General features: G+C 42.3%; 1 protein-coding gene across 2 annotated transcripts in view; it reads right to left on the bottom strand.

Moving 5' to 3' along the window:
- Positions 1 to 1,554: 1,554 nt before the first annotated feature.
- The window catches only part of LOC139580800 (synaptogyrin-1-like), a 28,802-nt gene continuing 16,472 nt past the window's right edge, over positions 1,555 to 13,884 (bottom strand). Inside the window, exons 2-4 of one of the 2 annotated variants that reach the window (XM_071409824.1) lie at positions 5,493 to 5,730; positions 4,330 to 4,475; positions 1,555 to 2,141 (exon numbers count right to left, since the gene is read on the bottom strand). In XM_071409824.1, coding sequence (XP_071265925.1) covers positions 1,932 to 2,141; positions 4,330 to 4,475; positions 5,493 to 5,730 — 594 coding nt within the window. In that variant the 3' untranslated portion in view covers positions 1,555 to 1,931. Of the gene's footprint in view, positions 2,142 to 3,376; positions 3,686 to 4,329; positions 4,476 to 5,492; positions 5,731 to 13,884 lie in introns of those variants that run through there. The other variant, XM_071409833.1, reaches the window with a different exon arrangement.

Here is a 13,884-nt window from a genome sequence, read left to right as displayed (position 1 = left end):
GTTATGCACATCAATTGTATTCCTAAGGTTCCTTCTTTAATTTGTGTTGATATATTGTGGGAGTATAGGTGTGTATGAGCTCCAAGACTGCATCCCGATTCTCCACCTCTCTCCCAAAGTGAGCACTTGCACACTCCCCATCAAGGGTTGGTGGAAACCCCTTCCAGCCAATGCTTACACCAATCCCATTTTATCCATGATGGGGAGTATGCAAGTGCACACTTTGGGAGAAGGGTGGACAATTGGGACACACACAAGTGAATTAAGGCTGCAGAAAATAACCCCACTTCTGGTTAGAACTCTGTCTGATCCCATGGAGGTGGCCAACCAAAACTGCACCCCCCCAAAATGTTGTAGCACTCACTCACACACAGTGATTGCCAACCCTTGATCCTGTTCCACCCCATTAGCCACCCAAAGTCCCTGTCAGCTATTCAAGTCTCAGATCTGTTAGTGCCATATTGCCAACTCCTACAGTGCCTTCAGAAAGTATTCATAGCACTCGATTTATTCCACATTTCGTTGTGTTACAGCCTGAATTCAAAATGGATTAAATAATGTACCTTATAATGACAACGTTAAAACATGTTTTTAAAAAGTTTAGGAAATGTATTGAAAATTAAATACAGAAATATCTAATTTACCTAAGTACTTACTCCCCTGAGTCAATACATGTTAGATCCTTTGGCAGTGATTACAGCTATGAGTCTTTAAGAGCTTTGCACACCTTCAATTGTACAATATTTGCACATTATTCTTTTTTAAATTCTTCAAGCTATGTCCAGTTGGTTGTTGATCATTGCTAGACAGCCTTCAAGTCTTGTCATAGATTTTCAAGTTGATTTAAGTCAAAATTGTAACTAGGCCATTAAGGAACATTCAATGCCGTCTTGGTAAGCAACACCAGTGTATATTTGCCCTCGTAACTTTCCTGCTGAAAGGTGAATTTGTCTCCCAGTGTATGTTGGAAAGCAGACTGAACCAGGTTTTCCTCTAATATTTTGCCTGTGCTTAGCTCTATTCCATTTATTTTTATCAAAAAATAAAGAAAATCCCAAGTCCTTGCCGATGACAAGCATACCCATAACATGTTGCAGACACCACCATGCTTGAAAATATGAATAATGTGGTGGTCAGTGCTATTTTGTGTTGGATTTACCCCAAACATAACACTTTCTATTCAGGACATAAAGTTAATTTCTTTGTCACATTTTTTGCAGGTTTTATTTTAGTGCCTTATTGCAAACAGGAATATTTTAATTCTATACAGGCCTCCTTTTCACTCTATCATTTATGTTAGTATTATAGAGTGACTACAATGTTGTTGATCCATTCTCAGTTCTCCCCTATCACTGCCATTAAACTCTAACTGTTTTAAAGTCACCATTGGCCTCGTGGTGAAATCTCTGAGTGGATTCCTTGAGTTAGGAAGATGCCTGTGTCTTTGAAGTGACTGGGTGTATTGATACAACATGCAAAGTCTAATCAATAACTTCCCCATGCTCAAACTAAGCACATTTTTACTCCTGAACTTATTTAGGCTTGCCATTAAAAAAAAAAATGGTTGAATACATATTGACTCAAGACATTTCAGCTATAATTATTATTATTATTATTTTTAAATATGTAAACATTTCTAAAAACATAATTCTACTTTGACATTATGGGCTATTGTGTGTCGGCCAGTGACACAATCTCAATTTAATCAATTTGAAATTTAGGCTGTAACACAACAAAATGTGGAAAAAGTCAAACGGTTTGAATAGTTTCTGAAGGCTCTGTATTTCATTATCACACCTAACACAAACAGATCTTGGACTTGGCTACTTTTAAAGCCACCCCATGTCCCATAAACCACAAACATGTCCCCTTAAACCACCCCTAATGCTGAATACCCCTCCCTGGGCCTTCTACTCCCTTGGCCCTCTGGCTCAGTACTCCTGGCCCTGGTAGCCAGTGGAGCCGTCAAAGGCTAGCTCTGTGCTGGCCGCGGGGTCAGTGTCGGCGGTGTAGCCCGTGTAGTCAGTGCCCATGGGGGCCGCAGCGTTGGGGTCGGCGGTAGGGTCAACATACTCCTGGGAGAAGAGGGCCGAGTCAGCCCCCAGCTTGTACTTCTGAAAGCCCAGGAAGGCCTGCACCGCCTTCAGAGCAGAAAGGGTGTTATGGGGCGGGCAAGCAATTGAAAAGGGAATGGGCAATAGTATAGAGGCGATAGCAAAATAATGTATGCGTGGAGAAGGGAAGAGGGAGCACAGACCATAGGGGGCAGCGAGCGATTGGAAAGGGGATGGGAAACAACATGAAAGCAAAAGCAAAACAATATGTGGGTAGGTGGGATAAACAGGAAAGGTGGAGACATGGGGTTGTGTGGGTGGGATTTGAATATGACAGATGGGCAGAATGAGATGACATGATAGACTCAACCAATGATAGTTGGGGAGAGGGGTATGTCAGGTAGCATGCCATTGATTAAAAAGGTATGAAGTAAGATTAGGAGGATGAATGGTAGTTAGATGATAAGAATGGTGGGATAACGAGAGAGAAAAAGAAATGGAGGAAGGAAGGAAGGAAGGAAGGAAGGAAGGAAGGAAGGAAGAGAGAAAATGTTAGAGCGGGAGGATTATTCCGTTAGTCGGCTTTAAGTGGGGAGTGTCAAAACAGATTACAGTCAGTGGTCTTGGAATGAAGTGTGTAACCTTTCACCTGATCAGGCACCGTCTTTGTTTTCTCTTTTCAACACAAACATTCACAAATTATCCCAGTGTCATATACAAAGCAAAAATACCCAAACAAAATTTAAAAAATCTGATTTGAATCCTAACTCATAATACAAAATAACAGACGAAGAGTCACAGTGGTTGCAGCCAGCTAGACCAGGTAACACTAATGGCACGTCATTAAGCTGTAGTAGTTAGCTACAGCTGTGGCATGTGTGTATGGGGGAGCATAAGGCTAGATTAGGGAGAGGAGGTGAACAGAGTTCATAGCTAGGCTTTTCCTTCACAGATTTGCAGTTTTGGCATTGAAATACAATGTGAAAAATTAACAATACAATTACTACATATCTAAGAAACAATCTAACAAGGTCTGGGGTCAAACTGGTATGAACTCTAAGTATTTGTCACTTTCTAATAATTTCCTGAATTGACCCCAAACATGCAAAGTGGCTACAACAGAAAATGTTCAATCTAATTTGAATGGTACCATGAAATCAAATGATTTTACCAAAAAGTTCTTAACAAAATAATACTTTCCATAAAAATAAATTGAGACAACCAGCAAAGGTAAACATAGATAAAATGGTGGATTACTATGCCAGGCAATGAGAACCTGATATGCCAACAGTACCACTGTTTTAACACCACAAAGACACTCATTTCCGGCAATGGTTTAATATCAAGCCACTTTGGAAGTGCAATCTGAATCCAGCAAGCATATCCTAGCTGTAAACACTAGCCAATCATAGTAAACAAATACAAGGTACTGTGTTTGGCCATCTAAGGAGGACATCATTCAGACAGCCTGGAAGGGAAGTTGGTGTGAGGGGAAATAATGTTAAGGATGAGGGTCAGGATATCTATCATTAGGCTAGTGGTGGTGTGGGCTGTGGAATGAACAGCTTGTTGTACTCTTCTTCGAACGACACTCTCTTTATCCTCTCCAGCGACAGCAGTGTCAGAGCACCCTAGAGAGAGACAGACAGGTATGTCAGGGACTGGGTCAGTGGACAGTTATGGTAGAAAGGGTGGTGAGGATGACCCCAATATTCACCAGATACAATCCTTCCATAAAGTAACATTTTATAACAAAAACATTAAGCTTTTTCTAAAAAGACAGAAGCAAAGATTCAATTGGCAAAGAGGGAGAAACTTTGTCCAGATCTAGCTAAAACAGAGATTAGGCGTTATTGTAGACAACAATATAGCATAGACAAAGATTAAAATGGAGAAAAAGAGGAATCGAAACAGACCCAAAGGAGAAGATAAAATAAGGAGAGAACGTTTAGATCCAGGTTACAAAACTGCAGAAAAACAGAAGACAGTAGACACTTCTAAAGATGAAGAAAAGCAGTGTTAAACAGAGGTAAGTTAAGACTGACAAAGAGGGGCAGAATGTTAGGACCAAGCTTCAGACAGAGCAGAATTAGAGCCTGATGAAGAAGGCAGAGTTGTTATGTAACCAATTTATTTGAAGGGGAACTGATGGAAAAATGTGATATGAATACATTTTGTGTAATATACATCATCTTTTCTATATTGTAGACGCACAAATGGCCATTACGTCAGACAGGAAGGTTAATGAAATGGTGGGCTGTTGTACTGTACGTACCCAGGTGAAGATGGAGAAGAAGGCGAAGGTAATGGCGGCTCGGGCTGCGTCCGCGCCCTCCCTCAAAGGGTTGTCCTCCTCCTTGGCAACCTGCCACTGGTTGGCCAGGAAACAGAACCCCACAAACCAGACAAATGACCAGAATGCTACAGGAAGGATGGGGGGAGAGAGAGAGAGAGAGAGAGAGAAAGAGAAAAAAAAAAGGGAGAATTACAAAACAGAAACCATTAATACTATGGGTGGTAAAACTAAAGAAAAAAAATCTGCTCTTAAAATGTAACATACTCAGTAATACCAGATTACAAATGTCATGCCAATAACAGACTGGTCATGCGACAAAATGAAACATTAGATCAACTACTGATACACAACATATTTTTCAACCATTTTACAAGCCTCACAGTAATCAAAACCGAGCCTCTAAGTTCATAACGAGTATGTTAGGGTATATCAGTCACACCACAACTAACCAGAGGGGGGCACCTGTGCACATTCAAAATGGCACCTACAGTCCTCAAGTCTGCCAATGCCCTAGAGCGGTGATTCAAATTCCAGGGCTCTGTTCCAATACTATTAATATGCATCCTTCCTTAATCCTTTCCTTGAAGTAATCACCAACCTGATATAATATACATTTGTGAGAGCAATGCAGTGAAGAGCTTGCTTCTACGCCAATCCAGTCACGTCGGAGTGATTGCATCAAGGAAAGGAGGGATTATACATCCAGGGCCCAGCACACCTAATGGCTATTGAAGAAACAAGACCTTTATCAATGTCCATGTATTGATCAGTGTTTCCTAAGAGTTTAGAAAGGCTAAAGACAAAGGCCACATCCCCCTCCCCACCCCTGAACTGAATCTCCACAGAGCCCCCAGAAAAACAACGTGCCTCCAAACACACACACCAAACTCTTATCATGACCAACTTCAACTAAAACAACCCGTCTTTGCTGTTAACGAACACACAATAACCTCCACCATCCCCCAGTCAAAGATAGTGTAGACCCACACTACCAACATCCTTCCTGTGTGGGGTGAAGTTGTCCCTAGATACTGATCTGTGTTCAGTTTTGCATTTACCATAGTAATGGTTAAGGTTAGGCTTGGGGGAGGAGAAGCTGTTCATAGATCGGTGCCTAGGGGAAACTACACCCCAGATCTTACCAGACACTCCGATGTCAGCAAGCACAGCCTTCTTGCGGTCCTTGACGCTGCTGATCTGGGGGAAGTAGACATCCAGGGCCAGGAAGGCAGCACAACTTAGGAAAGCTAGGGTGCCCATCCCCACGGCGTAGTTACAGGCATTCTGGTTCCTGTTGAAGATGCAGAACTCCTCAATCTCGTCAGGCCGGTTCACATAGCCCTCGTTGGCTATACAGCCAAAGATCACGATGGAGAAGAGCTGGGGGAAGATGAGTGGAAGGGAAGATAGAAAGGGTGTGAGAAAGGGGTGTGAGAAAGAAGTGGATTGAGGAGAGTAGAGTAGGGAGAAAAGGAGAAATGCAAAGGAGAAGAACCCGGCAAAATCAGTAGATCCAATATTAAATTCATGTTTTTCCTCAAATCTACACACAATACCCCAAAATGACAAAGTAAAAAGTTATTTTTTTCTTCAATATCTAATTTACATAAGTATTCAGACCCTTTACTCAGTACGTTGTTGAAGCACCTTTGGCAGCGATTACAGCCTCGAGTCTTCTTGGGTATGACACTACAAGCTTGGCACACCTGTATTTGGGGACTTTCTCCTATTCTTCTCTGTAGATCCTCTCAAGCTCTGTCAGGTTGGGAGCGTCACTGCACAGCTATTTACAGGTTTCTCCAGAGATGTTTGAGCTCTGGCTGGGCCACTCAAGGACATTGAGACTTGTCCCAAAGCCAATCCTGCGTTGACGTCCTGTTGGAAGGTGAACCTTCGTCCCAGTCTGAGATCTTGAGCGCTCTGGAGCAGGTTTCCATCAAGGATCTCTGTACTTTGCTCCGTTCATCTTTCACTTGATCCTGACTAGTCTCCCAGTCCCTTCCGCTGCAAATCATCCCCACAGCAGGATGCTGTCACCACCATGCTTCACCGTAGGGATGGTGCAAGGTTTCCTCCAGACGTGACACTAGGCATTCAAACCAAAGAGTTTAATCTTGGTTTCAGACCAGAGAATCTTGTTTTTCATGGTCAGAGTCCAAGCTTGCGGTCATGTGCTTTTTACTGAAGAGTGGCTTTTGTCTGGCCCCTCTACCATAAAGGCCTGATTGTTAGAGTGCTGCAGAGATGGGAGAACCTTCCAGAAGGACAACCATCTCCACAGAGGAACTCTGGAGCTCTGTCAGAGGGACCATCGGATTCTTGGTCACCTCCCTGACCAAGGCCCTTCTCCCCCAATTGCTCAATTTGGCCAGGCAGCCAGCTCTAGGAAGAGTCTAGGTGATTCCAAACTTCTTCCATTTAAGAATGATGGAGGCCACTGTGTTCTTGGGGACCTTCAATGCGGCAGCCATTTTTTGGTACCCTTCCCCAGATCTGTGCCTTGACACAATCCTGTCTTGGAGCTCAACAAACAATTCCTTCGACCTCATGCTTTGGTTTGGCTCTGACATGCACGGTCAACTGTGGGACCTTATATAGACAGGTGTGTGCCTTTCCAAATCATATCCAATCAATTGAATTTACCACAGGTGTACTCCAATCAAGATGTAGAAACATATCAAGGATGATCAATGGAAACGGGATGCACCGGAGTTCCATTGAGTCTCATAGCAAAGGGTCTGAATACTTATGCAAATAAGGTATTTCTGTTTTCGCTTTGTCATTATAGGGTATTGTGTGTAGATTAAATAAATGTTTTTCTTCATCAATCAAGGCTGTAACGTAACAAAATGTCGAAGAACTCTATGGGGTCTGAATACTTTCAGAATGTGCTGTAGTCATGTATGGCGTAATGCAGAGAAGACACAACATGATCATATCATCGCACCACCCACCTCAATTAGGCTGACACTTTGGGGTAAGGTGAATCCAAAACCTACACATCCACAGTCACATTTGTACCCAGTTGTCTACATGCAGATACATGTATGACAGGACCTGATCTGACATGAGTGTAGATGAAGGCAGATCCTAGTGGCACAATGTGAAACAGTAAGCAAAGTCAAAACTGGCCCCTCTTGCACCAATGCCAGTAACTAAATCATAAAACCATCTAGCATTATAGCAGCATTAAAAACCTCCACTCATTTAATTCACATACATTAGACTCATATACTGGAGTACGTGCCAACTGCTTTAATCCAGGTTCAGGTCAGGGTTGATGTTTGTTTTGTTGATGATGAGCTGGAATGATATTAGGGGGCTTGTGTATACTACTGCATCTATTACGCTCAGGCACGTGCACAGATAGGAGTCAACCTGTGTCCAGCATATGCCCCTTTGAACTCCCACTCGCCAAGTGCCCTTTTGCGTGGTGGTATAATTATTATGTTATGTATAAGGTTTTGTCGTTGTTGTTCTGAACCCATTGCCCACAAGTCGTTGTGAGGTTGTCAAGTGCGCCACCTCCAAACCCGTCCGGTCTGCCCTGTACTGAGGTTGTGTGTGTGTGTGTGTGTGTGTGTGTGTGTGTGTGTGTGTGTGTGTGTGTGTGTGTGTGTGTGTGTGTGTATATATATATATATATAAAAAAGTAAGTTCCCCATCCAGCACTAGGCATGTTAGCATGGGGGCCGTCCTGGCAAAGCCCAGCGGTTTTAACTAGGGATGCACGATATAGCGGTAAGTATATCGGGAAAAAAACTAAAATAAAAAAAATTGGCCGATATTAGCTAAAAATGCCAACATCGGCCTGCAAAACCGATGTCAAAGCTGACGTGCATACCTATATAAACGTAGATAGATGAAAAATACAGCGCTACACAGCATTCATAACCTAGCCCACAATGTCTGCTGTGTGGATCTATTTTGAAGTTTCTAAACCAGATAACATATGCAACGTTTGTGCTGCTATTATTTCCCGAGGGGAGAGAGAAATCTTATACCACATATCTCATACCACAAACCTAATTACTCATTTGAAAATGCATCACCCCCAGACGTTCAGCGACTGCTTAGAACAAAAGCAGAAACAAATTAAGTGCACACTTCCAACAACTAAACAAGTTCAAGTCGAGCAGTCATTTGAAAGAGTAAGAAAATTTCAGCGTGGCAACTCAAATGACAAGATAATGGAATTCATTGCCCTTGACCCGCCTTTCTTAAAAGTATGGGTAGCGACCCAACGTGGGTCGCGGACCTGTTAATGGTGGGTTGCGACGTGTCAGTCTACATCTTTGATTGTTTCATTAATTACTGGAATTGATTTGGCCATGTGCATCTGGGCTCTCTGTTCAGTGCGCTTTCTGCTTAAGCAGTGGCCTCTGCTCAGTTTGCCAGCTGCGCGAGTTTGAGGGAGATGCCCGTGTGCTTCGCGGTTTACCGGATCTTTTTTATGCCGTCTTCTTGAAGATTACCCCACAACACACACGATGTAGCACTGTCGTTCAGGCAGCAGATGTGCTGTCAGCCACTGACTTGTCATTCCCACTCGCCATCACTCACCGCTAGCATCAAATGTACTCATGCTAGCCACAAGTTCTGACTGAGCTCAATTGTCTTGAAACGCATATACAGCGATTAGTTTCTCTCTCTTTTATACACACTTATAACGAGGAGCGCCCACAATGTGTATAGAAGTGCTTATTAATGAGACTCGCATAATGAACAAATTAATCAAACGACACGTCCTGACCAAACATCCACAAGAAGTTCTTTCAGAACAGAGCAGAATGAGTGAGGAAACAGTACTTCGACAGTGGAAAAGTAAGTCAGCTAGCATTGTTGTCATTTTATAACAGGTGATGATAAGCCGTAATAAGGGAGTACTAACTAACTCTAATAGTAGTATATGTGAGTTTCTCTTTCAAACAATCCCCTGGCCTTGTACACAGCTAATAGCTAACATTCGCCAAAGCAAGCTAGCTACTTACTTAGTGCAACCCTAAGTAACAGTACAGCTGAAGATGAAAAATTCAGGCCTACTGTACATTTTACTGTAGAAATGATTGTTGAAAACTAGTCTAGGTTGGAACTGTTGCTGTTAAAATACAATAATAATTGTTATTCTTAACTGGAATAAACTGATTGATGCAAGATGCTTTTTGAGGCAAACACTCACACAGTTCTGGGTTGCTCATCTACAGCAGGAAGCGGCCCCCTGCCTGACTGAGAAAGCAGTAGATGTTCTGATCCAGTTTGGTACCACATACCTATGCGAGTCATTGTTCTCAACTCTGACATACTTAAAGAACAAGTACAGAAACGGTCACATTGCCGAGTATGACCTCACTGTTGCACTGTCAAACTGAGCCCAGAATAGACATGCTTGTTGAAAACTTCAACCAGCCACACACACACACACACCTCTCATTAGGACTGTGTGTTTATTTTCTGGTCTACAGATGTGATCAATCAGTTTATTCAGTTCAGAATAAAAAAATATTGTATTTTAACAGCAACAGTTCCAACCTAGACAGATATGTAAGAGTGTTTTTAAAATGGGGGAAAATAAACATGAATACATATTTATATGGAGATTTAATTTGATTGTTATGTTTTTGTCTATATTGCATTTGTTTTAGGCATAAGGGCAATGAAATTAGAGGTCGACCGATTATGATTTTTCAACGCCGATACCGCTTATTGGAGGACCAAAAAAAGCCGATGCCGTTTAATTTATTTGTAATAATGACAATTACAACAATACTGAATGAACACCTATTTTAACTTAATATAATACATCAATAAAATCAATTTAGCCTCAAATAAATAATGAAACATGTTCAATTTGGTCTAAATCATGCAAAAACAAAGTGTTGGAGAAGAATGTAAAAGTGCAATATGTGCCATGTAAGAAAGCTAACGTTTAAGTTCCTTGCTCAGAACATGAGAACATATGAAAGCTGGTGGTTCCTTTTAACATGAGTCTTCAATATTCCCAGGTAAGAAGTTTTAGGTTGCAGTTATTATAGGACTATTTCTCTCTATACGATTTGTATTTCATATACCTTTGACTATTGGATGTTCATAGGCACTTTAGTATTGCCAGTGTAACAGTATAGCTTCCATCCCTCTCCTCGCCGCTACCTGGGCTCGAACCAGGAACACATCGACAACAGCCACCCTCGAAGCAGCGTTACCCATGCAGAGCAAGGGGAACAACTACCCCAGGTCTCAGAGCGCGCACCCCGCTAAATAGGAGGAGTTGATAGGCTTGAAGTCATAAACAGCGCAATGCTTGAAGCATTGCGAAGAGCTGCTGGAAAAACGCACGAAAGTGATGTTTGAATGAATCCTTACGAGCCTGCTGGTGCCTACCATCGCTCAGTCAGACTGCTCTATCAAATCATAGACTTAATTATAACATAATAACAGAAATACGAGCCTTAGGTCATTAATATGGTTGAATCTGGAAACTATCATCTCAAAAACAAAACGTTTATTCTTTCAGTGAAATACGGAACCGTTCCGTATTTTATCTAACGGGTGGCATCCCCAAGTCTAAGTATTCCTGTTACATTGCACAACCTTCAATGTTATGTCATAATTACATAAAATTCTGGCAAATTAGTTCGCAATGAGCCAGGCGGCCCAAACTGTAGCATATACCCGGACTCTGCGTGCAATGAACGCAAGAGAAGTGACACAATTTCACCTGGTTAATATTGCCTGCTAACCTGGATTTCTTTTAGCTAAATATGCAGGTTTAAAAGTATATACTTCTGTGTATTGATTTTAAGAAAGGCATTGATGTTTATGGTTAGGTACACGTTGGAGCAACGACAGTCCTTTTTCGCAAATGCGCACTGCATCGATTATATGCAACGCAGGACACGCTAGATAAACTAGTAATATCATCAACCATGTATAGTTATAACTAGTGATTACGATTGATTGTTTTTTATAAGATACGTTTAATGCTAGCTAGCAACTTACCTTGGCTTCTTACTGCATTCGCGTAACAGGCGGGCTCCTCGTGAGGCAGGTGGTTAGAGCGTTGGACTAGTTAACCGTAAGGTTGCAAGATTGAATCCCTGAGCTGACATGGTAAAAATCTGTCGTTCTGCCCCTGAACAAGGCAGTTAACCCACCGTTCCTAGGCCGTCATTGAAAATAAGAATGTGTTCTTAACTGACTTGCCTAGTTAAATAAAGGTGTACATTTTTATTTTATTTAAATTAAAACAATTAAAAAAATAATAATTTAAATCTAAAAAAAATTATAATAATTTTGAAAAAAAGATTGGCAAAAATGTACCGATATTTATGTATAGGTGCATATTTTCCTAAGCTTGGGTCCCAGAAAAACACAGAATTTCTCATTTGGGTCTCAGGCTGAAAAAGTTTAAGAACCCCTGCACTTGACAATCAACCGTTCTCTTTCGTGGATGATGTTGGCTTTCGCCAACTGGTCGAGCACCTCGAGCCCCGGTACACACTACCAAGTAGGCGCTATTTTTCAGATGTTGCCCTACTGGAGTTACACAGTAGTGTTGAAACGCACATCCATGAGCTACTTGTTATGGGCGTCACAACTGACATTTGGACCAGCAATGTCAGCCCCATGAGCATGCTGAGTCTGACAGCACAGTGGGTCGGCGAGGATTTCGTACTGAGGAAAGCCCGTATTGCATGCTCAAGAATGTGCTAGTTTTAATACCGCTGCTGCCATTTCAATGGTATTTGAGAACATGCACACACTCCAAGCTCCATTCGAACAATTGACTCGAGAAATAAGCTCATCAACTGCATCTGCAGCAGATGTGATACCCTCTCACGGCATCGAAACGCTACCCCCCCTAAAACTTGCGAAAGTACTCTACTAGAGGCTGTGAACAAGCAATTCGGTGGCGTTCTGAGCCTCTTTACGGTATCTCCACCATGCTCGATGGTAGGTACAAGGACCGCTACTTCGATGCAGACAAGTAACAGGGTTTACGTGAAATGTTACAGACACATCTGGACAAGATGGAAACGGACACAGTGACAGTACGCACCGAGGAAGAGGACCCACGACAGAAGAGGCCACGGACAGACAGAGCTGAAACTTCACTGCTTGACATGTATGATGAAATCCTGGTTGAGAATGAAACGACTGAACAACGAAACAGCACAGCAAGTAAGTGAAAGAGATAATCAAAACCTGTGTTTCACTGGTAATGGGGACATACGTAAATGCCAACAAAATAACTTTTTGGTCTGTGTGTGTGTCTTTCAACTATTAAACTGTACTAGAATGCTTAAAAGGCCGCTACAATTTTAAACATCTGTATCGGGATTTTTTGGTAAGGAAAAAAATCAGATATCGGCGAAAAATGTCATATCGGTGCATCCCTAGTTTTAACAGCTGGCCTCTTCAGACAGCACTGTGTGTGTGTGTGTGTGTAAGACAGAGAGCATGCACGAGGGGGTGGGGTGGTATGACAGAGCATCTCTGACGTAATACTGTGTGTGTTGGTGAGCCGCGAGTGAGAATGCAAGTGTGTGTGTTTGATCAGAAAATACACACTGTAGTGCCTTTGCCAAATTACAATCTATTTTGTAGAGTTTTTCCATTTGCTGTGAATCAATTCCCTATACACGGTGTGAGTGTGTGTGATGGTCACCCAGCCATCTGTCAAGTGAAGCGTGGGAATCTGATGGATCGTGGCTGGTAAGCATCCAGATGAGTGGATAAAAACACCATATGTACGAGAGGAAGGAGAGAGAGAGGAAAGAGAGAGCGAGAGAGCGAGCGCGAGAGAGAGAAAAAGAAAGCTAGAGTGTAATGGCCTTTAGCCTGCTTTCAATGTGCATCTTTCCCATTGAACCATCATTAGCTGTGCTGAAGCTGGCCCACCCTGGTTGCCAAGAACTCCCAACACCTCAGGCTCATAACCAACTGAGTGCTGTACGCTCACTGCTCTTTGACTAAACTGATACTCATTCAATGTGAATATGCTACCTTCGAAACATACACAATATAGTGTGTATACAGACAATGTATATACACAATATGTCGAAGGTACAAGGCGAACTGAAAGCTGAATACTACTGTATATAACCAGATCCCTTGACAGAAGAGAAAGCAAGGGGGCACTTCGTGTTATTACATTCTCAAGGGTAGAAGGTGAACTGAAAGCTGAATACTACAAAGACGATATAACCAGATCCTTTGACAGAAGCGGTATTACATTCTCAATACTTTCAGTCCTCACATGCTTGTTAGCATCTCTTCACAATGCCTAGTTTCAACTGTCCAGTATTTATATGAAGATTGTATCGTTGCCTCCTTTCTTCCATGTTCTGAACATAAAAAAATAAAAATAAGAGTACGGCACCTTAGCTGCTATTTTGGGCTCCCGAGTGGCACAGCAGTCTAAGGCGCTGCATCTCAGTGCAAGAGGCATCACTACAGACCCTGGTTCGATTCCAGGCTGTATCACAGCCAGCCGTGATTGGGAGTCCCATAGGGCGGCGCACAATTGACCCAGCG

This window comes from Salvelinus alpinus, chromosome 1, assembly GCF_045679555.1.
Source record: "Salvelinus alpinus chromosome 1, SLU_Salpinus.1, whole genome shotgun sequence".
In the NCBI taxonomy this organism is placed as follows: domain Eukaryota; kingdom Metazoa; phylum Chordata; class Actinopteri; order Salmoniformes; family Salmonidae; genus Salvelinus; species Salvelinus alpinus.
This window is presented reverse-complemented; position numbering and strand designations above follow the sequence as displayed.